This window comes from Glycine soja, chromosome 20 (genome assembly GCF_004193775.1).
Source record: "Glycine soja cultivar W05 chromosome 20, ASM419377v2, whole genome shotgun sequence".
Classification (NCBI taxonomy): Eukaryota; Viridiplantae; Streptophyta; class Magnoliopsida; order Fabales; family Fabaceae; genus Glycine; species Glycine soja.
This window is the reverse complement of record NC_041021.1, coordinates 47,185,676-47,211,358: the sequence shown is the minus strand read 5'-3', so window position 1 is coordinate 47,211,358 and position 25,683 is coordinate 47,185,676. Positions and strand designations below refer to the sequence as shown.

Sequence of the window (25,683 nt, the reverse complement as noted above, 5' to 3'; positions counted from 1 at the left end):
ATTGATAAAAAAAATTAAAAACCTTTGGCTAGATATTTGAATAAAGATTTTTTTTAATTTCATAGAATCTGAAAGACATTTATTAAAAATAGACTAATTTATACTCATATCTCCTGTGTTTTTTTTTAATTGCACCTGACACTCATCTTTTTCTGTATCCTACAAAAAATTCTTTAATTGTTTAACTCATATTACACTCAAACCCCTTCTCTTCTAATTATACCGTTTAATAATTTAACAAAAAATAGGCACATGTTCATGATATAACTTTTAATAAAAATTTATGTATACAATATAATCACTTCTTCCTCACACTCGACCCCTTGTGCTTTTTTAAATTGCACCTGACCCCCTCCTTTTTATACCTTACAAAAAAATTTCTTAATTATTTAGCTCACATTACACTCAAACTCCCTCCTCCATAAACATCGTTTAATAATTTAACAGAAAGTAGACACATGCTGGTTACATGACTTTTAATGAAAATTTATGTCTAAAATATTCTTATCTTCTTTCTCTTAACTCCATAAAAGACATGACACCATTTTCAACATGAAAATATTTTAAGGCTCTTCCTTTTTTTTCCCCTCTAATGGGACGTGAACCCAACTTTTTGTTGCACATGAATTCACCTTGTTAGTATGTATTTGTTAACACTCTTCTTTTATTTTTTAGTTCAACTTTTTTTGCGCGGGTTGAGTTGTTTGATTGTTGCGTTTTTTGTTGAACGTGTTTTCATCAATACATATTGATTCGATATTGTCTTTTGTTTTAAATTTTAGTATAATATGAGCTAAATAATTAAGAGATTTTTTGTAGGATGTAAAAAGGAGGGAGTCAGGTGCAATTTAAAAAAAACACAAGAAGTGGAGTGTGAGAAGAAGTGACAATATTTTAGACATAAATTTTTATTAAAAGTCATGTGATTAACATGTGTTTATTTTTTTTTTTGGAAAAATATAAATTATATTAAACCTAAAATAATACAATAATAAATAGAGTATACTTCGCAGCTAGAAAATGTATTTATTTTTTGTTAAATTATTAAATGGTATAATTAGGAAAGAGGGGGTTTGAGGGTAATGTGAGTTAAATAATTAAAAGATTTTTTGTAGAATGAAAAAAAAAATGTTCGGTGCAATTAAAAAAAACACAAAAGATACTAATGTAATTTAATCTATTTTTAATATATGTCTTTCAGATTCTATTTTTAGTCTATTTTTAATAGCACCTGATATCGACCATTATTACTTATAATTTTAACTTATTTAATCTTTTAATGTGAATCCTATATCTACATCATTATGAGCATAGTCAAATATAGATGAACAACTTTTTTCCAACTTTATGACACGAGACATTTGGGCTTTGATTTATCATGTGGTTTTCGTTTGTTTATTTATTTATTTGACATTGAGCAACTTATTATGTGCTCTTAATAAGCTCCAACTATTTATTTATTATGTGCTCTTAATAAGCTCCATGGACTCTTAATAAGCTCCAACTACTTGAGGTGTCTTACAATTTAGACTACCTTGGAATACTTCTAGTTCTGCTCGGCTTAAAGAAATCAAAACGGTCACTATTTCAGGCTTGTAATTGAGTTGCATTATGCTGCTTCACTTATCTATTTCAAGTGAGTCCCTAATAAGGATTGGTGATTCCAAGCTTGTGTGAATTCCTAGGTTTATGATGCTTAAATAAATGCATATCTGGTTTAGCTTTTGGCATTTGTGATCCACGTCCAACCTGAAGCATCTAAATGTTGCTTCTGCATCTTCTTAAATTTTTGATGCGGAAATGGGGAGGAACGCGCTGAAGCAAACACACTATATTTGATTATGTATGTGTTATATGTCTAGTTAGACTTGGGTAAGGCAAGGTTTGGATGAAGGATGTTTGATTCTACTTCTATTACTATGTACTTTATACTGAAAAGACAATAAAAGAAGTCAAATTAGTAAATGAATAAGGTGAAAGATTTTGTGGATCGGTGTATACCACTAGATTCAGAGAAGCGATGAGTCACAGAGGTGTGGAACACCAGAAAAGCATATGACAGCACACAAGCTTCACTAACGAATTCCCTTTTCTTCAATTTGTAATGGTACAATGCAATTTATGCTACCCAACACTAGTACAGTTCAAAATCAATACCATACTACAAACTATTAACTATCAAGAACTGCCGACAGCATGTATTAGGTCCACCATGCTTATTATCTCATCTCATGTGTCTAATGATAACAAATAAATTAACTTTTCGATAAAAAAAAAAAGTATCAGCTAGACATACAGTTTTAGTGATTTCCAAAGTCTAATAAATAGTTTACTGTTTATTTGGTTTAATGAATATTCTAGAATTTAAAATATAGAATATTCATGAATTAAAACCACTAAAACTGTAAACTATTCATTAAAGGTGCTTGTTGGAAGCTTGCTTGTGAAGATTCTATGGAAGCTGGATCTTTGAGCTCCAATGAGGTCCTTCAATGGTGATTTTTCACCATGGAGATGCAGCGGAAGGCAAAGGAGAAGAGGAGAGGGGAGACAAAGAAACTATGGTTGAAACTAGCCAAATAAACTATGGTTGAAACCGCCTAGATAGCTTGCATTTTACCAATTAGTTTTTTTACCTTATCTTTCACACCTCTTTTAGTGTTTATTTGACTAGTTTCAACCATAGTTTCTTTTACCTTTTGTTTTCAAACCTCCAACAAGAAAGAACCACAACTTAGGAACCAACATGAGTCATCATTCATCTAGTGTTAATGGCGAGGGTACTAGTCATAAAGACCCTTTATCTAGAATCTTAGATGAGTTGAGTTCCCTCAAGTTATGGAAAGAAAAACAAGAGAGAAAAGAAAAAGGAAAAAAAGAGTGGAAGAAATAAGTCAAGATGAAAGAAAGAAAATAAGAGAGGAAGAAAGAAGAAAAATAATGAAAGAAATGAAAAGAGAAAAACATGCCTCCTATAGTAGTCATAACTCTTGCAAGAGCCTAAGTGAAGAACTTCGTGACTATTATGAAGGAAGGCATAGGTCACATCTTAGACCTCACTCCCATAGAAGAGTAAAGGAAAGAAAGCCTCAAGAGGCTAACATTAACCTCTCATACTTCGACCACTAATGGGTCCCTATGTACACAAATCATGAAGATGTTGGGTGCATGAGTGATTTTACAAAAGAGTGTTGCACCACTCAAAACATTCATCATACCACCTATTTTAGGGACTTGGTGCCTAATAATACCTATTTTGGGCACCAACAAAGCACAAGGATTTAAGCTTTTGCAAACCAAACCCTCATCCAACAACTTCTTTACTTGAGGAATAAACTCAAGCCCAAGAGGTGTGGCAATGCTAGCAAGTGCCTTTTTACAAAAGAGAAAATGTGGAGGTTGTCTAAGAGGGAAAGTTTCTTTAATGTTTGTCTTTATTGTAAAATGAGTTTCCTTTTTAGCTAAACTCTTGGAGGAGACACTTACCTCCTTACACTTCTCTTTAACCACTAATGGTTGTCCTTCTTCTTGGGGGTAGATTTCTTCACTAGATTCTTCCCCTTTTGCTTTTTCACTTTCACTAGAGGAAGGTGAAGTAGTAGCCTCATCTTGGCTACTATAAATGTCTTGGCCCCTCATAATCATGGTTTTTGTGGTGGGGCATTGAGAAGTAATGTGTCCTCTTCCAAGACATTTAAAGCACTTTATAGAGCTAGTTTTCTCTTGCATACTAGCCTTAGGGGCTTGCTTTTCTATTGCCTTCCCGTTATCATCTTTGGGCTTAGAAGGTGTCACCCCTAAGATGCCTTGACCTTGGTCTTTCTTTGGATAAGAGTGAGAGCCATTAGATTTTGAAGTAGACTTCTTTTTAAGTTGTTGCTCTACCGTTATTTCCCAATCTAAGTTAGCCTCTACATTGTCCTTCCCATGGAAGTATGAGAGGTTAATGTTAGCCTCTTGAGGCTTTCTTTCCTTTACTCTTCTATGGGAGTGAGGTCTAAGATGTGACCTATGCCTTCCTTCGTAATAGTCACGAAGTTCTTCACTTAGGCTCTTGCAAGAGTTATGACTACTATAGGAGGCATGTTTTTCTCTTTTCATTTCTTTCATTATTTTTCTTCTTTCTTCCTCTCTTATTTTCTTTCTTTCATCTTGACTTATTTCTTCCACTCTTTTTTTCCTTTTTCTTTTCTCTCTTGTTTTTCTTTCCATAACTTGAGGGAACTCAACTCATCTAAGATTCTAGATAAAGGGTCTTTATGACTAGTACCCTCGCCATTAACACTAGATGAATGATGACTCATGTTGGTTCCTAAGTTGTGGTTCTTTCTTGTTGGAGGTTTGAAAACAAAAGGTAAAAGAAACTATGGTTGAAACTAGTCAAATAAACACTAAAAGAGGTGTGAAAGATAAGGTAAAAAAACTAATTGGTAAAATGCAAGCTATCTAGGCGGTTTCAACCATAGTTTATTTGGCTAGTTTCAACCATAGTTTCTTTGTCTCCCCTCTCCTCTTCTCCTTTGCCTTCCGCTGCATCTCCATGGTGAAAAATCACCATTGAAGGACCTCATTGGAGCTCAAAGATCCAGCCTCCATAGAATCTTCACAAGCAAGCTTCCAACAAGCACCTTTAATGAATAGTTTACAGTTTTAGTGGTTTTAATTCATGAATATTCTATATTTTAAATTCTAGAATATTCATTAAACCAAATAAACAGTAAACTATTTATTAGACTTTGGAAATCACTAAAACTGTATGTCTAGCTGATACTTTTTTTTTTTATCGAAAAGTTAATTTATTTGTTATCATTAGACACATGAGATGAGATAATAAGCATGGTGGACCTAATACATGCTGTCGGCAGTTCTTGATAGTTAATAGTTTGTAGTATGGTATTGATTTTGAACTGTACTAGTGTTGGGTAGCATAAATTGCATTGTACCATTACAAATTGAAGAAAAGGGAATTCGTTAGTGAAGCTTGTGTGCTGTCATATGCTTTTCTGGTGTTCCACACCTCTGTGACTCATCGCTTCTCTGAATCTAGTGGTATACACCGATCCACAAAATCTTTCACCTTATTCATTTACTAATTTGACTTCTTTTATTGTCTTTTCAGTATAAAGTACATAGTAATAGAAGTAGAATCAAACATCCTTCATCCAAACCTTGCCTTACCCAAGTCTAACTAGACATATAACACATACATAATCAAATATAGTGTGTTTGCTTCAGCGCGTTCCTCCCCATTTCCGCATCAAAAATTTAAGAAGATGCAGAAGCAACATTTAGATGCTTCAGGTTGGACGTGGATCACAAATGCCAAAAGCTAAACCAGATATGCATTTATTTAAGCATCATAAACCTAGGAATTCACACAAGCTTGGAATCACCAATCCTTATTAGGGACTCACTTGAAATAGATAAGTGAAGCAGCATAATGCAACTCAATTACAAGCCTGAAATAGTGACCGTTTTGATTTCTTTAAGCCGAGCAGAACTAGAAGTATTCCAAGGTAGTCTAAATTGTAAGACACCTCAAGTAGTTGGAGCTTATTAAGAGTCCATGGAGCTTATTAAGAGCACATAATAAATAAATAGTTGGAGCTTATTAAGAGCACATAATAAGTTGCTCAATGTCAAATAAATAAATAAACAAACGAAAACCACATGATAAATCAAAGCCCAAATGTCTCGTGTCATAAAGTTGGAAAAAAGTTGTTCATCTATATTTGACTATGCTCATAATGATGTAGATATAGGATTCACATTAAAAGATTAAATAAGTTAAAATTATAAGTAATAATGGTCGATATCAGGTGCTATTAAAAATAGACTAAAAATAGAATCTGAAAGACATATATTAAAAATAGATTAAATTACATTAGTATCTTTTGTGTTTTTTTTAATTGCACCGAACATTTTTTTTTTCATTCTACAAAAAATCTTTTAATTATTTAACTCACATTACCCTCAAACCCCCTCTTTCCTAATTATACCATTTAATAATTTAACAAAAAATAAATACATTTTCTAGCTGCGAAGTATACTCTATTTATTATTGTATTATTTTAGGTTTAATATAATTTATATTTTTCCAAAAAAAAAAAATAAACACATGTTAATCACATGACTTTTAATAAAAATTTATGTCTAAAATATTGTCACTTCTTCTCACACTCCACTTCTTGTGTTTTTTTTAAATTGCACCTGACTCCCTCCTTTTTACATCCTACAAAAAATCTCTTAATTATTTAGCTCATATTATACTAAAATTTAAAACAAAAGACAATATCGAATCAATATGTATTGATGAAAACACGTTCAACAAAAAACGCAACAATCAAACAACTCAACCCGCGCAAAAAAAGTTGAACTAAAAAATAAAAGAAGAGTGTTAACAAATACATACTAACAAGGTGAATTCATGTGCAACAAAAAGTTGGGTTCACGTCCCATTAGAGGGGAAAAAAAAGGAAGAGCCTTAAAATATTTTCATGTTGAAAATGGTGTCATGTCTTTTATGGAGTTAAGAGAAAGAAGATAAGAATATTTTAGACATAAATTTTCATTAAAAGTCATGTAACCAGCATGTGTCTACTTTCTGTTAAATTATTAAACGATGTTTATGGAGGAGGGAGTTTGAGTGTAATGTGAGCTAAATAATTAAGAAATTTTTTTGTAAGGTATAAAAAGGAGGGGGTCAGGTGCAATTTAAAAAAGCACAAGGGGTCGAGTGTGAGGAAGAAGTGATTATATTGTATACATAAATTTTTATTAAAAGTTATATCATGAACATGTGCCTATTTTTTGTTAAATTATTAAACGGTATAATTAGAAGAGAAGGGGTTTGAGTGTAATATGAGTTAAACAATTAAAGAATTTTTTGTAGGATACAGAAAAAGATGAGTGTCAGGTGCAATTAAAAAAAAACACAGGAGATATGAGTATAAATTAGTCTATTTTTAATAAATGTCTTTCAGATTCTATGAAATTAAAAAAAATCTTTATTCAAATATCTAGCCAAAGGTTTTTAATTTTTTTTATCAATATTATTTTAATAAAATACTTACAAATTAAAATAATTTTATGTTTAAATTTTAAAGTATATATTTTTATTATCAGTGAAATGATTTTAAAAAGCTAAATTATAATTTTATCAAATATATACTTGTAAATATAAATATAATACTTAAAAAAATTGTTAGTTTAAATTATATATCTTACTTTCGGGAGTCCTATCCCTTCAACTACAATTATGAATGGCATGAATCATGATAAGTGAAATAAAAGTGAAAAAAAAGAAAGACAGAAAGTTTAAAAAAATATAAACATTTTTTAGATTATCATTTAATTAATTAAAAAAATTATTATGTGCGGTAACATTTTTAATTTGTATAATACTTTAAAATTTATATTTAAAGTAATTTCTAATTATTTGATAATGTATTTTTTAATAATATCAAAATTAAACTCAAAGTGAAAAGCTAAATAGTTAATATGAAAGTATTTATTTTTATTTAATTTTTTATAACAATAACCATTTTTTGTTTTGTTTTGCTCATTAACATAAAAAATCATTAATTGCACAACTTGTGTCCCTCCATAATTACAGATAATATCCACATCAAATAACCACTTGTGTTGCAGCACGTGATAATAGACAGTTATCACATGCGGAGACCCTTGCTGCACATGGAAAGATACAATCTAATGAAAACATGTATACCAAAAGCGTTTTACATAGGACCCATTAATCTCCTTTCGAAATTCCTCCAGAATACCTCAAACTCCTTTCCACGTAATAAAAATTATCCTGATATGCATTTGGTTATCGTGAAAATTATAGTTACTTTTTTTAAATGAAATCTATTTTCAAATTAATAAATAAATTTTCACTAAATAATTATATTAAATAAATGTTTAAAGATGAGATATAAAATTCATTTTTGATTATGAATTTTTTTTAATTAAATAAATAAGTTCATAATTTTTAATTTATCAAAGAATTGTTTAATACCTAATGTATACAATAATTATAATTTTGATAAATATATTAATTTTTATTATAATAATATAGTACTTTATAGGATGATTAGTAAGAAAATTTCATAAAAGTGTTTTTAATTTAAAGATTATTTTTATAATAATTTCAATTTCGATAGTAATTCTAAAAGTAATAAGAGGTCAAGATTGAAAAAAATAAAATTTTGAGAAGAAACGAAGATTTGAAAGATAAATAGCTTAAAAAGATGTATTAAAGTAAAAAAAAAATATGAATTTATAAAAGATGATAATTGAATACATACACGATGACATATTGAACCTCCTCTAGTCATCAATGATAGTTTTGAAAAAATTAAGTGATAGTGTTTCAATCCCCTTGAAAATTAGTAGTCGTCCGTTTTATTTATAAACTCTTAATACTAACAAACAAATTGTATGATTTTAACAAGTGTATAACAATATTATTAAATACATTGATCTAATATTATTTGATGTCTTCATGTAACTTCTTCCTAACCGCTACCACTAATATTTTTTATTTTTGAAACATCTTGCTTCTGAGTATTTTCCAGTTCTAATCATAGTAACTCCCTTCGACGATACATTTAACTTCTCAAATTTTAGTTCACATTTTGATCGATTTTGAATGGATTCTTCTACTCTTTTTAAAACAAGTTCATTGAAATTATATAGAAATTCTATAACTTAGCTATATTTTACATAAAAGAGGTAACAATATTATAACTTTATACATGGCCGGTTTACAACAACTGTTGAGATTAATTTTATACATTATTAGTGTAATTATGTAAATAGTTTTATATTATTAATCAATTAAAAATTATGATTGTACATATATGATATTTAAGATAATTATTATAAATATTAATAAATTTATTATATATGATAAATTAATATTAATGTAAGTTCTATAACTTAACCACATTTTACATAATAGATGTAACAACATTATAACTATATACATGGTTTACAATCATCCATGAGTTTAGTTTTATATATTATTAGTGTAATTATGTAAATAATTTTACATTAGTAATCAATTAAAAATTATAATAGTACATATATGATATTTAAAATAATTATTATAAATATTAATAAATTTATTATATATGATAAATTAAGATTGACGTAAGTTTTCCTAATTTTCACCGGTGGATTTTAATCGATCTCTGTTGGGGCACGTTGTCCCTTCTTTTCAAAAAAAATAATAATAAACATTATTTATAAAAAAAATTAAAGTAAATATTTAATGAATAAAAATTTTAAAGTATTTTTATGATTTTTTTAAAATGTAATAATGCCTTGAGGTTTTTTCTTGACGAATTGAATAGAAGATTTAGAACTAACCTTAGCAAACTAGTTAAGCTCTAATTCGTTGTCAATATCACAAGGATTTACAATAAAGTAGTATTTACATATGAACTAAAATGGTTGGTACGAAGAGGTTAATATATCTTCGATCACTATCATATTTAGTTCGGAAATCTATTTTTTTTTATAAAAAAAGTCAATATCTAGCTAGTATATATACCATACAGACTTATTCACTGCAAATTTGTTAAAGGGTTTCGAAATTTGGTGGAAATAAAATTTTGAAGAAAAAGGAAAGAGAGAATTTTTTTTTAAAATTAAGATATTTATGTAATATTTATAAAGAAATATAATATTAAATATATAATAATATATTATATTTTTCATTTTAAAAAATCAAATTAATATATATTTATTGAAAATTAAAATTTTACTCCATATACTGTAATAAATTAGCATTGAAAAGTATAAAAACCATTTTTAAAAATGTGATACAACACATTTGAGCTGGGAACAATTTCTTTTTATTATTATTATCATGGGCAGGAAAAATGTTAAATAAACATGCTATAGACCAATAAGAAATTAACGTGTGTTCTAGTGATCAACTAACTCAAAAGTTCCCAATTTATGCAAAACCAATCCCTTTTTATTTTTGTGAAAATGTAAAATCAAAAACATTTAAATTCTCTATAGTGAAATAATAGAATATTTTCCAACATTTTAAAGACAGTTTAAATAGTAAATATAGATACAATTTGCCCACCATAAATAAATCTTTACGAATAAGCATATGTTAAATTAAAGGTAGTGTCTGTTTAGAAACAATTTAATTATAAAGGGATCCACACTACCTTTGTTTAACAAAGTGAATTAAAATATAAATTTCACTTATTTTAGTGATAATTTCATTCTGTCTTTACTTTCTTTTTCCGCAAACGAAGGGATCTGAGTTGCTTAGGTCATAAACTAAATTTGCTGATTACGTCACAGACTCACAGTACCAATTCTGTTACTGCGTTCCCATTGACTAATTGATGGATTAAATAATAAATAATACACATGTCTCACGCTGCCACTACGCGACAAACAACTCATTATTTTATCGTGCTTTTCATTTAAAACTCATTATTTTTCCGTACAGTTATATCAACTTTCCTTTTCACACTTTCTATTATTTAAAATATTTTTCTATACGTTTAATTAAGAGTTACCACACGTGACTCTCTATCCTGGACCTGGACATCATGGATAAATCACACCAACAAAGCTTTATTTTTTTTTTTAATTTATAGCGGTTAAATATGTGATTGAGCATTTTTATTTAATAAAAGTCATGCATGTTTTACTCTATAATAAAAAAAATGTGTTAAAAAAGTTAAATATAATATATTATTAGCATTTTTATTAATTGTTTTTATATATTTATGCTATTTCTTGTACATGAGAAATCACGGCTAACTCTGTTCAGAAAAGAATAGGGCTAAGAAACAAATTAAATAGATATATTTCAATTAAAAATCAATTGATTCATTCAAACACACATTTATGATAAAATTAACCTAACATATTTATGTTGAAATCGACCTACATCTAACTATTTTGACTTTACCTACATGAACCGGAACCTTCAATGGTCCACAAAACGTGTATTTTTAAAAAGTAACTGTATTTTTAATATAATAGTACAATTTAGTATAAGTAATATGAAATTGAGTGTTGATAATAACTAAGATATATTTATATTTATATTTATTACATAATATCTCAAATTCAAAATTTATTTTTTGTGAAAACTTACTAATAATTAGGATTTTCCCATCTAGCCCACTAATTATACAGGCTAAATTATCCATGCATGGAGTTCATTTTTTAATTATAAAAGCTTACGGACGCTACCACGTGGTGATCTTGCCTACGTTGGGGAGTCATACCCATTAGTACTATTATTTCGATGGGTGTCTTTTTTGTGGCAAATAAAGTAGCCACTAATTACTGTAATGCTGGGCTTTTGGAGTTGTTCTCATAAAGAAAAGAAGAGAAATGGAGTTTGGTACGAAAATGATTTTCGTCACTCTCATACCAGCGATATGTTTTCAGTTAAACTACATTTGATATTATTCTAAGTTTTTAAATCAATATTTGTCTTCAAAAAAAGTTAGCGCTCCACGTGCTTCGCGCAAAATAACACTGCTCAGATAAGAAAGAACATTATTGTTTGTTTCGTTAAGAAACAAAACAGCACGAGCTGTAAACGTGGGTGAATATTTTTTTATAAATAATTAAGCCCATGCATATTTGTCTGTAGTGAAAACTGAAAACTAAAGTCTGTCGTCAGGTTTGAACAATATGAACTGAAAAGAAATAATGGAAAGTGGAAACCACACATAACAAAAAGAATCTCACACTTGAGAAGAAAAAGAGTGGAATAATATCTATCAATTAAGGTTCTCCCTAATTTGCCCCTCAAAATAAAAAATAATAATTATCAACCACTTTTTCACGTTATAAATAGCATAGAACTCGGGAGATCTTGCCACAGCAGTAACCACCAACAAGGCATCAATAATCCTTTCCTTTCCCTTCCAAACCTTCGAGAATGAGCATTATCATGTCCACCAAGTCATCGCTGAAGTCTCTCCTCCAAAAGGGTGAGAATGAGCATAATCCATTAACCATGTCTGATGAACAGATTTTGGAACAAATTTACTCAACCCACGTCCACAGTGACACCAAGTTTGATGTGGATTCTCTTTTCACCCTTGTTGAGAACACTCTTAGACGTTCAACCCACATTGTTGACAATCTTGTGCAGGTAGCCTTTTTCACTTTCTTCTTAATTTCCCTCCACGTTTTTGCTTCCTATATATTTACGCACCCTTCAAATATTCATGCACTTATTAATTTTTACAGGGATCCCATGCAAGCTTGGAGCACATTGATGACAAGATCCCCCAATTCAATTCACCACTTTGTACCTTGAAGCAAATTTCTTTTGAGGTCATTCACAGATCTAATTCAAAGAGATTTTTTTAAAAAAAAAAAAAGAATATACACTTACATTGTATATATAAGACAAAAACTGCATGTGATAGTGAATAAAATTCATAATAACATGATAACTAATAGCTCGTGCACGTAACATAGTGAGTTGTTGTGGTGACAGATGTCATGCAAGCCTCCAAGTGAGGAAATTGGTCACCGAACTACACTGGCCATACTTAACAAGCTCTCAAACTATGAGTGGGATGCTAAGGCTGTGCTGACACTAGCAGCTTTTGCACTCGAATATAGCGAGTTCTGGCTGCTAGCACAGTACCAACCAACAGATCCTCTTGCAAAATCTGTGGCTATTTTGAAGCGAGTGCCAGTGCTCGCAAAGCCCGCAGCACTTCAAAAGCATCGACAAGCCATCCTTGAGGTTAACAATTTGGTGAAAGCAACGTTGCAAGTTATTGAGGTTATCTTTGAGCTGGAGAAGCTTACCACTTATGACACCAAAGATGTACCTGCTTTGGGGCTTGCAATTGAACAAATCCCTGTTGATGTTTACTGGGCCATCATCACTATCGTCGCTGTGGTTACTCAGATTGATTGTCTCACCACTGATTCGTACGTTGCAAACTATTAAGACTTGTTTTATTTTTATACATGAAACAATGTCCTTATTATTTTATTAATTAATTGTAATTTTTAAAATGTATGATTTGTGGATTATATATTTAAGAGAGCACAAGCAAGAACTGTCTCACTATGGTCAAAAGATCAACATCATACTCAGCAAACTCAGGAAGCAGATAACTCTCTGCAGACAACAGATAGGTTAGCAATTAAAATTATTGCCTTTGCCTTTAGTTATTCTCTCATCGTGTTTTTCCTTAAAGGAAATGTGCCTTTGATTCAAAGCTATGATTGATGGAATAAAAGGCACGGAGCAGTAAATGAGATGCTAATAAGAAAATTTATCTATATTCTTTCAGATGAGGCAGAATATTATCGCAAGCTGAGGAAACTTTTCCAAACCCCCACTGAAATAATGGAGGTGTTTAAGGTTCTGATTTTCAATAAGGATGCTCCTCAGCCACTGTTCGATGGTGCTACTAAGACTAAGGTTTGTGATTTCTTGTTAGGTTATATTTGGATAAAAATTAAGAACATGTTTTTGAGCATTTTAATGCATATTTTTAAAGTTTAGGAAATAAAATAAACAAAAATTATTATTTTGAAAAATAAAATTACTTTTGAACTCCTCAGTCTAAACATTCACTTGAAATCATTGAAAATCAATTTCTCCTCATCCAAAAGTCAAAAGAAAATGATTGTTAAAGCTAACTTTATATATATATATATATATATATATAAAATACGACGCTAAAAAAGGGGAGGGGTGGTGTTGAAACTCCAAGACCTCGAACTAAAATGCATAAAATCGGACAAAATGAATATAATTTATGTCAAGAACCTGGGTTTCATCTCTATAATACATTTTTAAGAAAGGTAAATAACTTTAAATATGAATAATTCATAAGTCTAGAGTTAAAAGTCATAATTAATGATTAAAAAATGCATAAAATGGGACAAAATAAAGATAATTTATGCCACACCTTCGGATAGGTTAAAATAAAGTGTGGAACAAAGAGTTAACGATCCTAGTCTTGTAGAAAACGATGCGTGGTTTTTTGTCAAAAGGGAAATTAATTTTGGTACTGTGTCAAACAAAAGGCAACAAAACTTTAGGTGCTTTTGATTATAAAAGGAAAGGAAAAAAAGAAAGAGAAAAAAAGGAAAGGAAAAAAAAAGAAAGAGAGAAAAGGAAAGAAAAAAGAAAAAAGAAAATTAAGTGTGTATATAAAATAATATAAATATATTTAATTAAAAAAATACACAAAATAAATATATTTTAGTCATGCTTAAAATCACTTTTCTCTTTCCTTCTTCCCTCCCGTTTCATACTCACTTTTTTTTAATGGAAGAAAGGTTAATTAATTGACAAATATTTCCCTATTTTTATGAAAACTATTTTTCCTTCTTCTTATTATCCGTCCTACTGATTAAAATATGTGTTTAAATTATTAAATTCATATTGCAGTACATACATAACATACATTTTTAATTAAAAAAATATGAAAATTAATATTTTTAATGCCAAAATAAGAGTCCATTTATTTAAACTTAAAAAAGGCAATTAAAAAAAGTGTAACACTTTTTTAACAAACAAATATGATTTGCTTCTTAAAAAAACTGCTTATTAAATATTTTTTTTAGAGAAACACATCAGAAAAACCAAAAACTATTTATTTCATTAATTTTTTTTTTAAAAAAAGCTTAATCAGACAAGTTTGGCTAAAGTTATTTGTTTGATATTCGCCTCGCGCTAAAATCAACCCAAAACGTCAATGTTAAAGCGTAGTTATTGGATGTCGACGAGCATTTGATAAAGAATAATTCATTTGAATTAATGAATATTCTAGAATTATATATAATTAAGATAATGATATTAAAGAATCCAGGTAAGATTGAAGGAAGATTAATATTATTCTCAATACACATTTTCACAATAATTTCTACAATTGCGAAAGACAAGAGAAGAGTGAGATAAAAACAAGTATTGTAATGGAAAAAACAGAAGAAAAAAAAGTGTTGTGATGAGAATTTGAAATAAATTATCCTAATCCTATATATGTCTGTGAAATGATATGCTTTCAAGTACCAATCATTTCACGCATCTGTAATTTTTTAATCTTGATTGATTTGTTGTCTGGTAGGTCGATATCACGGTGCTAAAAAAGAAGAACGTGTACTTGTTTATTTCTTCCCTGGACATCACGGAGGAAGAGATTTCAGTACTCCGACCAGTTTATGATTCTATTAAAACTAACGATCAGTATAAGATTGTGTGGATTCCCATTGTAGAAGAATGGACCGAGCAATTGCACAAGAAATTTGAGGTTTTGAAAAGCAAGATGCCTTGGTATGTGGTGCAGCATTCTGGAACCATAGCAGGGTACAAGTACATTAAGGAGGAATGGCACTTCAAAAAGAAGCCTATGGTTGTGGTGTTGAGCCCTCAAGGGAAGGTGCAACACTCAAACGCATTCCATTTGATCCAGGCTCATGGAACCAGGGCTTTTCCCTTTACAACTTTGAATGAAGAACAAATAAACAGAGAGAACGATTGGGTTGGCCCCGTATTAGGCGGCATTCACCCCAGCATAAGCACCTCGGTAAGTATATATATTTCACACAAAAATTAATCAAGTTTTTAGCGCACATTACATAGAATTTAATGGTCATGCACATTATAATCATAATATTTTAAATAATTATTATAACAGGCAGCTAACTTAACCTATGTAGTAGATTATGGCAAAATAATGGTGTAAAACTTTTTATACTATATAATTTTTTCTCTCTATTATATGTGTACTATTTCAACCATATTGGTTAATACTTATGCTTTTTGTCTGTAAGGTTCTCCATTGAATTAGAAAACTACATAGGATTGGATAAACATATATAATAATAAGGTGTTGTGATACTTTGTATGAAGCAGATCAAAGAGCAAAAGTACATTTTCTTTTATGGGGGCAACGACAAAGACTGGATCCAACAGTTCACCAAGTACGTTACTGCCCTTGCAAATGATGCTGCTATAAAGGAGGCAAAGATTTCCATAGAGTTGTTTTGTGTGGATAAGGAAGACAAAAGCCTTGTGAGGCGCTTTTGGAGTGGCATTGAGAGTTTATTTGTGACTAAGGTTCACAAACAAGCTGATGCAGTGACTCAAGAAGTGCAAAAGATGCTTTCTTACAAGAATGAAACTGGATGGTCTCTCCTCAGTAAAGGGCCATCAGTGGTGGTGAGTGGTCATGGAACAACAATCTTGAAGACAGTGGCAGAGTTTGAGAAATGGAAAGAGGTTGTGATCAAAAAGGGCTTTGCGGTAACCTTCAAAGAATACCATCAGAAGATTGTGGGGACCACTCACCGTTGCTCACACCTTGAGATTCCTAACGTTGCAGGGAAGTTACCTGAGACCATCAAATGCTCAGATTGTCCTAGGGTAATGGAGATTTTCATCAGCTATAAATGCTGCCACAATGAGAATACTGCCAATGCCATTCACTAGAATGGAATGTGGGTTCTGGTTTGTTATATATGTTATCGTGAACGACAGAGAGAGTGTGAGAATAAGAGGCTTACCTCAGTTACCTGCTATGCGTGTCTTTCAGGACTACGTACTAGCTTCTATAGTAAAATAAAGATCACTCTCTGTATCAATGAAAAAAAAAAGTTACTTAATTAAGGTCTATATATGTTCTCTATGTAATATGGAGCTGTATTGAATCTTAGCATTCAATTAATTAAGCTTCTTTATATATAGATTGTGTTGCAATACTTGAGTAGTACAACACAACTTTAATATGAAAATTAAAAGTTGCGCTGCACTGGTCCATCCATTGTTCTGATTTTCTTAACCATTTTTGCCCAACAAAGCTGTCTTGTTATTTCTGTTCATTATAAAGTAAATTACGCATGCATCTCTATTTTTTTACATTATTTGAGCCTGCTATGAGGGATCGGTGTAACATATTTTATGCCTAAGAGGGAGTGGGTTTAACACTGAAAGGAAAATATAATGTATATATTTAAAAGTATTTAATCATAACATACATTAAAAATCCCACTTTATTACATATTTTAATTATAATATAATTTATATATTTAAAAGTATTTAATTATTAGAAATTTTAGTTATAGAAAATAAATATTCATTTTGTATAATGTAGTGCTAAACTAAAATACTAGTTATTTAAAAAATAGTAGAAATGAGAAAAATAAATAAAAGCGGAGTAAAATCTATACCCACGAGAACCTTTACTGTGTGCATCGTGTGCTGATTAAGTTTACACGTTCACGCGTAAATGCACAATTAAGTTCACACACTCACTTCCTCTCTCAATCACTTTTGCAACACGATAAAACAATTCTCTCACCCACAAAGAAAAACAGTGATGAACAAATATCATCCAGAAGGCTCAAAATCAAATATGAACCATACACAATAACAAGACATAACCAAACATCAAAAGTTCGCATTGGGTGAACACAACGTCTTATGGCTCGCAAAGATAACTAGGAAGACGTTGTTGTGTTGAATGATGGATATATATACGACAGCTAAACATAACATATATAAACTAAAAACCAAATGATTGAATGAAAGAAAAGGTGCCACAGTGTACATAGTTAACTCATAGGACAAGTTTTATACATAATTTTTCATCATTGTCTATTTCTTTTTTCTTTTTTTTTTTCTTTCTTTTCATCAACATGAACGATGCACTAATTTATACATATTTTTTAAACATGGGACAAAAGCTTAACTAACACAAAAACACAAGATGCATGAATCAAGATCAATGAGGATCGAATAACTAAATTTGGCCAATAACACGAGGAAAAAAAGCAAAAGAAAACGAGGAATCAGAGCTAAATATTGTATGAAGACCCGTAGGCAGAGAATGACCGATCCCTCTTAAACAAACGTTCAGCACAACCATTCCATTCCCTGAACAAACTCTGATTGGAAACTTTTCAATTTTGGTGAAGTAGTTTTTTTTAATCATAATAGAAATCATACTGATTAGTGTCTAGTGACACTAACTTTAATTTGCATTCCATGCAACAATCATTTCACTAATTTAACCAAATAGAGCCACAAATGCAACAAATTTTACGGGAAAACAATGAATAGTGCATATTAATTAGTAAACCTTAAATTAGTCATCAAAATTGTGCAAGTCATATATAAAAACATTCTATTAATACCTGCCTTTGAGAAAAATCATTCATTCTAATATTTTGTTTACCGATGTCTTATACCAAAAAGACTAAAGAGAATGACACTTAATAAGTCATATATTAAATTTTTGGAGATTTAAAAAACATTCTAGCTAGTAATACCTGCCTTATAAGTCATATTATACTCCCATTAAATGACGTTTTATGAAAGAAAAATGCTAACACTTTTTTTTAACAAAACCCATGAATGTTAATTCTTTGGTAATTTGGTAAGTGTATTAATTTATCCAAGTAGTATTTTAAAATGATATAATTGAGTGTCAAGTCCACATGAACTTTGGCTGTACTCAGAGTTTATATATATTCAATTTTAAACAATTAATAAATTAAATTCGATATTGGTCGAATAATGATATAGAATGTAAAATTTGAGATAAACAAAGATAATTAAGAAGAGCACATTAAAGAGATAAAACACAAACACTTGGGAAGTGAGTTGCCGGTTGAAGTAGAATTACGAAATGTGTTGGGACTCAGACTACCAAAATTACTCTTGACGCAACATTAAGGATTTTTCACTATTTAATGTTATTCTGATTATTACTTTCATTTGTTAACATATCCTAATCATGATCCCTCATATAAAAGAGTCTAAATTACCTAATTTCATTCCTAATCCCTTAAGAGTTATATCAAATTATTTTCTTTAAGAACAAAGATGCATAAATAAGACTAAATAATACCATTTTATCTCTAGACATGAATTATCTAGATGTTCTTTTCAAGTCCTTAGGAGATAAACATTTTCTAATGCATAAAATCTATAACACTATATGAGCATAGGTGATCAAACTATAATCATGATATTAAGCACAAAAAAAGATATAATAATATCAAAATAACATTAAATAGATAGTTAGAATCATTACATTAAAAGTATTTGGTTATTGAGCTCCTTAACAATGGATGGTTTAACCTTTCATGTAATGAGAGACTTAGTAATACAAAAAGAAATAAGAGGTGCGAAAAAGAATGAAAGAAAATAGAGGAAAGGATCCCCAAGCGAGTGGGTTCTCCCTCCTTTCTCGTGCCCTAACTCCCTATTTGGTTCCAAAAAAACTTGCCCCCTAGTTTCTCTCTTTCTTTTTTTCTTTAAAATGTTGCGTAATCATATTTTTTGACATTGAGTGTGAGCTAAGTCTTTCTGTGTGTGCTGAGCAAACATGTAAAATTCAACTAACATAAGTGACCGTGCGCTAAGCTGCCAAAGACGTGTTAAGTCTAACTTTCAAGTTGGTTTCTCACGCTGAGTGATTGTTGACGCACTCAACGTGTTACTCCAATCCTTCAACCCTCTTCCAAGTCTTCTAGTATATAATTCCTAATGTTTTAATACAAAAAAACAACAAAAGAGAGAAAAATTAGATAATTGATATGTGATTTAAATATTTAAATTACGTATGCATAATAATTATCAATCAGCTTTTATAACAAAAATCATATTTTATATATGTTTTAAAAAATAATAATTAATATTTGTTTTAAAAGTTCCCATTGGTTCAAGTTTTAAAAAATTTATATATTGTGTTTGTGCAAATTTGCTTGGTACTACATCTAACGGTGCTCTTTATAAAATTAGAGATTTGTAACTAGATGTCCGACCCATACAGTCATGACGATTAATTTAGTACTACTTAATCCCTCCCTAATCTAATTGACAAAGATTAGCCAACAAAATATATCACGGCTCCACGTTATAAATAGAAGACTCTGGTTAATCATCAGCACGCTCTCATTCTTTTAATCTTTCAATCTCTCAGACTTTGTTATTATATTCTTGAGAGTGAGCATAATTAATGGCTACCAAGCATTCACTAATGTCTCTCTTTCACAGAACTTCATCACAGGGTGAGCACAACCCGTTAAACATGTCCGATGAGCAGATATTGGACCAAATTTACTCAACCCATGTCCACAGTCACACAAAGTTTGATGTAGACTCTCTTTTCATTCTTGTTGAGAACACCCTTAGGCGTTCAACTCTCATTGTTGACAATGTTGTTCAGGTATGGACACTAGTATATGAATACATTTTTATTTCTATTTCCATATTTCCCTTCAGGTTTGTTTTTCTCAAATTTTCATACAATTGTGATTAATCTTTACAGGGTTCCAAAGCAAGCTTGGAGCAGGTAGAAGACAAGATTCCCCAAGCCAACTTCAATTCTCCACTCTATACCCTGAAGCAAATTTATTCCGAGGTCATTCATTCATTAATCCAAATTAATCCAAACATACAAGGATTATATATTGGGATACAAAATAATGAAAATTTAAATATAATTTTAAAAAAATGTGACTAATAATGAATTATTATGTAACAGGAGACCATTATAGTCTCAATTAAACCCTACATGATAATAAATTAGATTTTGGATCACATGATCCTATTAATCTTTACAAACATATAATCAAGTGTTATTAAGTTTTTCTTGTAAACTGAAAAACTTGTCACATGATTAGATAGTAATCTTAAATTACATAAATGTTTTTCCTATATGACACATAATTGAATAATTGAATGTTGTTAATTTCATTATCATAAATTGAAAATTTCAATATGTCACAGAGAGAGATTGATTTTATGAGAAATTTAATTATATGTCACACAAAGATTGATAAGACCATAAATACATGAAAAAAATTATCTAATAATTCATCGTTCCTAGTATAATTCATGAAAGTAACACATTGAATGATGACAGATGTCATGCAAGCCTCCAGGAGAGGAAATAGCTCATATAACTACAATGGCCATACTTGTCAAGCTCTCAAACTATGAGTGGGATGCAAAAGCAGTGCTGACACTGGCGGCTTTTGCAATGGAATATGGCGAGTTCTGGCTGCTAGCTCAGCATCAACCAACAGACCCTATTGCCAAATCTGTGGCTGTTCTGAAGGGAGTTCCAGTGCTCACAAGACCTGCAGCAGTGCAAAAGCATCGCCAAGCCATCACTGAGCTCAACAATCTGGTCAAAACAACGTTGCTAGTCATTGAGTTAATCTTTGAGTTGGAGAAGCTTACAACTTTTGACACAAAGGATGTGCCTGCTTTGTTGCCCGCAATAGAACAAATTCCTGTTGATGTCTACTGGGCTATCATCACCATTGTGGCTATTGTTACTCAGATTGATTACCTCACTACTGAGTCGTAAGTAACTTCCACTGTTATAGGATTCAATAAGTCTTGGTTATCTCGGTCCTTTACGTGGGCTGTTTGAGTAAGTTTATCCAGAAAAAATGAAAATAATATGTTACTATTTGTCGTTTTATTAGAAGATGTTGTCATTAAACGAATTGTTTAGCCTGTTTAATATTTCTAGAATTGCTTGATTTCAGAGGGAACAAGCAAGACCTGTCCCACTATGGTCAAAAGATCAACATCATACTTAGCAAACTGAGGAAGCAAATCATGCTGTGCAGACAACAGATTGGTCAGTAATTTGACTGGCTAACCGTTTATCTCTTCTTTATTCTTAATGCAAGCAAAGTTAGCCGTTGAGAAGTTGCATTTAAAATTAAAATTCAATTGAAAAGACATATGAAGTTGCAAACAACATGCTTAAGTAGATTATTTGTCTTTTTCTTTTCAGAGGAGGCAGAGTATCACCACAGGCTCAGGAAATTTTTTCAAACGCCTACTGAAATTATGGAAGTGTTTAAGTTTCTAGTTTATTCGAAGGATGCTCCACAGCTACTGTTTGATGGTGCCGCTAAGACCACGGTTTGTGACTGTTTGAACAAAATTATTGTAAAGTTTTTGCGATCAATTGCCTCTAAAAAATAAGTGAGAATTATATTTTGTAAACATCTTACTGTTTTAATTTTACTTCTAAAATTAGTAATGAAAAAAGATAGATCCTCGAATTTATTTTCATGAAATGCATGCCTTGCAGCCAATGACGGAGCCTAGTTATGGACATAGGGGGGCAAACTTTTTTCGTTAAGAAGTAATGACCACTCACTAAGCTACACTCTGCATTTTTCATGATTAGGCACAGTGCTATTGATCGCACACTAGGCTTCACTTTAACACTTTAAGACTTACATAGTTGTGGTCCTGTACCACTTAAGTTTTAACACAACAGATTTTACTTTTTGTTAGGTGTTGTGCAATACATACATAACTGTGGTTCTCGTGTCAAATTTGAAAACACCTATTTGCAAGACTTGCATATCTTTAATAATATTTTTTAACATTTTATTTAATTATTTATGCTTCATTATATGAAACTTTTTTTTTTTTTTGCGTTTCCCAAACCCATTTTCTATGACTTCTATATCCTCACTTTGGTATAGAAAAGCTTATATGATGTACAATATTTGGAACTGTAATTTTTTCTTGTAAATTTTTTATGCTGATTTTTCCTATGAATTTTATGATTTACTGTGTATTTTTCTATAAAAAAAATTAAGCATTTTATGCTATAATTTTAGCAAAACATGATTATTTCTTTAAATTTATTAGAAAAATATTTGTGTGATGTATTCTCATAAATTTTGATTCCTATGAAAACAACTTGATTCTTGTACATTCTTAATAGCTTGTACATATATGAAAAATGTTTTCGATTTTATTCAGTAAAATACTTTGGTTCCTCCAAATATTTTTGCCCCCGCCACTGCTCACAGCACACGGCACTATGCTGTAACTTGGATTTTTCTTCTTTTTATCGATTCTTACATAGAAAACACATGTTGTATATTACTGTTATTGATTTTGATTTATTTGTTGCTGGGCAGGTCGAAATCACTGAGCTCAAGAAGAAGCATGTTTACTTGCTGATTTCCACTCTAGACATCACGGAGGAAGAGATTTCAGTACTCCGACCAGTTTATGATTCTATTAAAGCTAATGATCAGTATAAGATTGTGTGGATTCCCATTGTAGAAGAATGGACCGAAAAGCTGCACAAGAAATTTGAGTTTTTGAAAAGCAAGATGCCTTGGTATGTGGTGCAGCATTCTGGACCCATAGCAGGGTACAAATACATCAAGGAGGAATGGCACTTCAAAAAGAAGCCTATGGTTGTGGTGTTGAATCCTCAAGGAAAAGTGCAGCATGCAAACGCATTCCATCTCATTCATGTTTATGGAATGAAGGCCTTCCCCTTTACTATTGCGGATCAAGAGAGAATTGATAGAGAAATTCACTGGATTGGTTCTGTAGTCGGGGATTCTCACCCCCACATAAGCACATGGGTAAGTACATTTCACAAACCAATTAGGATACACATATTATAAACCTATATAAATTAAGTACTCATTTGAAAATATTTTAGTTGTTAAGTTTTGAGCAATCATATTTTGAATATTTCGTTAGCCTTTATGTTGTGCAAAGTATCATACAATTAATACACAGGAATCTTAAAATTTCTTTTACAAGATGAATTTCAGATTATAGAGAGTTTTTCTAGAAAGAGAATAGAAAAAGAATCGATACCTAATCTAAAGAATAGCTGAATTATTTATACCAATTTTTAACAAATGGACATCACACTATTTTTAATAGTTTGTTATAACTGTTTTAACTACCAGCTTAAAATAAAAAGACGTAGGAATGAGAAGTTTTAGTTATGTGAATCGACTGATCAACACTTTACAAGGTTTTGTTTGGTATTGTTTAAGTTAGCATTGACAAGGACATGAGCTTAATGGAGATATAAGGTTGATTGAGTAATTAAGAAAGAAGAAAAAGAGGAAAAGTTCAGGGATTCGATTTCTTCTCCAGACAAAAACTAACAAACTAATAATATTGAGCTTAATTACAAGGTTTTGGTGTCATTTTCTAAGCTGCAGATTAGAGAGCAAAAGTACATTCTCATATATGGAGGCAGTGACAAAGAGTGGATCCATCAGTTCACAAAGCATGCAACTGCCTTTGCAAACGACGCCGCTCTGAAGGATGCAAAGATTCATATTGAGTTGTTCTGTGTTGAAAAGGAAGATAAAAGCTTCCTGAGGCGGTTTTGGAGTGGCATAGAAAGCTTGTTTGTGACCAAGGCTCACAACACAGTTGATGCAGTGACTCAAGAAGTGCAAAAGATGCTCTCTTACAAGAATGAAACTGGGTGGGCTGTCCTATGCAAAGGGTCATCTGTGGTGATGAGTGGTCATGGAACCACAATCTTGAAGACAGTGGCAGAGTTTGAGAAATGGAAAGAGTTTGTGGTGAAAAAGGGGTTTGAGCCCTCTTTCAAAGAGCACCATGAAAGGATTAGGCGCACCCATCATCGCTGCATACACCTTGAAATTCCTAATGCTGCTGGGAAGTTACCAGAGACCATACGATGCCCAGAGTGTGGTAGGATAATGGAGATTTTCATCAGTTATAAATGCAACCACAGTGATAATACTTCAATTGCTTCAAACTAGAACACAGTGAGGCCTGCTTGTTTGATGTTATGGATGAGAGAGTGTGGGATTAAGCTTCATTTCCGGTTATGAGCAACTTCTGCCTAGGACTAAGCTTTTTCTGGTAAAATAAAGATTTCTTTGAACAAAAGGAGTTCTGTGTGACCTTATAAATAAGGTGTATCTTTTTCTTATGTAATCTGGTGTTGTTAATCTTGAATAGTGTTACAATGATAGAGTGATTGCTTTGCATTGCACTATTTATTACTAACATTTCATTTTATAGAGAATGAATAACTTCACAGCATTTCATATTTTAATTCAAGCACCGCTATACGGTACGAAGGCTTTGGAGTACGAAATGCACGAAGCTGTGCCTTGTTATATTTTTAAAAGTAATAAATTAAAATATGAAATGCTGGAATAGGCATATATACTCATCTCATGTCATGTGAGTAATTTTTTCCAAAGTGAAATGCTTAAATGCAAGTTACGTCATTAAGAAAATTACCCTGGAATAGGCTCAAAGTCCAATCCGGTTAGTGGGTGAACTTCGCCCGCAAATTACCCTAATGGGACTTCTTTTAGAAACTATTTCTCACAATAGGTCTGTTTCAAAACAATTTACAATATGGGTCTATTATTTTACGTAAAATACATGCAAACCGCTAATGTTACTAGCGAGAAGCCCCTATGTGCAACACGTGGCGAAAATGCCACTGCCACTGGCGGAATAGCGAGTGGTCTCGCTGCTTGTGCTGGCGATATAGTTATGCAGGGTTCCGCTAGATTGACTGGCGATACAGTTAGTATACGTGGCAGCAGACACACTATATTTCGCCATTGCGAATGGCGAAATATTTTTGTACGAAAATTTTTTTAAACTTGAAACGGTTGTAACTTTTGATAGGAATGTCCGTTTGAGGCCCATAATATGTTAAAATGCTCAAAATTAAACGAGGAATCCCCTAACAAATACCCAAAGGGGATTTAGTCAACTCATTTTTCCAAAAATAGGATTTAAGATTTTTGCCAGGGGATTCCTCATTTAATTTCGAACATTTTGACATATTATGGGTCTCAGACGGACATTCTTATCAAAAGTTACAACCGTTTCAAGTTCAA

At 31.2% G+C, this 25,683-nt stretch overlaps 2 protein-coding genes across 3 annotated transcripts; both read left to right on the top strand.

Annotated features, from left to right (window-relative positions):
- Window positions 1–11,866: 11,866 nt before the first annotated feature.
- LOC114401328 (protein SIEVE ELEMENT OCCLUSION B-like) lies at window positions 11,867–16,795 on the top strand. The gene is made up of 7 exons (XM_028363826.1): window positions 11,867–12,154; window positions 12,253–12,339; window positions 12,506–12,951; window positions 13,067–13,161; window positions 13,320–13,450; window positions 15,105–15,563; window positions 15,893–16,795. Exons 1-7 carry the CDS (start codon window positions 11,939–11,941, stop codon window positions 16,466–16,468), a joined length of 2,010 nt encoding a protein of 669 aa, XP_028219627.1. The 5' UTR covers window positions 11,867–11,938; the 3' UTR covers window positions 16,469–16,795.
- Window positions 16,796–19,926: 3,131 nt separating this feature from the next.
- LOC114402691 (protein SIEVE ELEMENT OCCLUSION B-like) lies at window positions 19,927–24,816 on the top strand. 2 transcript variants are annotated; one of them, XM_028365344.1, is made up of 7 exons: window positions 19,927–20,210; window positions 20,313–20,405; window positions 20,910–21,355; window positions 21,544–21,638; window positions 21,798–21,928; window positions 22,948–23,406; window positions 24,004–24,816. In XM_028365344.1, the coding sequence occupies exons 1-7, from the start codon at window positions 20,001–20,003 to the stop codon at window positions 24,577–24,579; spliced, it is 2,010 nt and encodes a 669-aa protein (XP_028221145.1). In that variant the 5' UTR covers window positions 19,927–20,000; the 3' UTR covers window positions 24,580–24,816. The 2 variants fall into 2 exon arrangements, with proteins under 2 accessions (XP_028221145.1, XP_028221143.1); XM_028365342.1 differs by having other exon boundaries at window positions 23,998–24,816.
- Window positions 24,817–25,683: the final 867 nt, after the last annotated feature.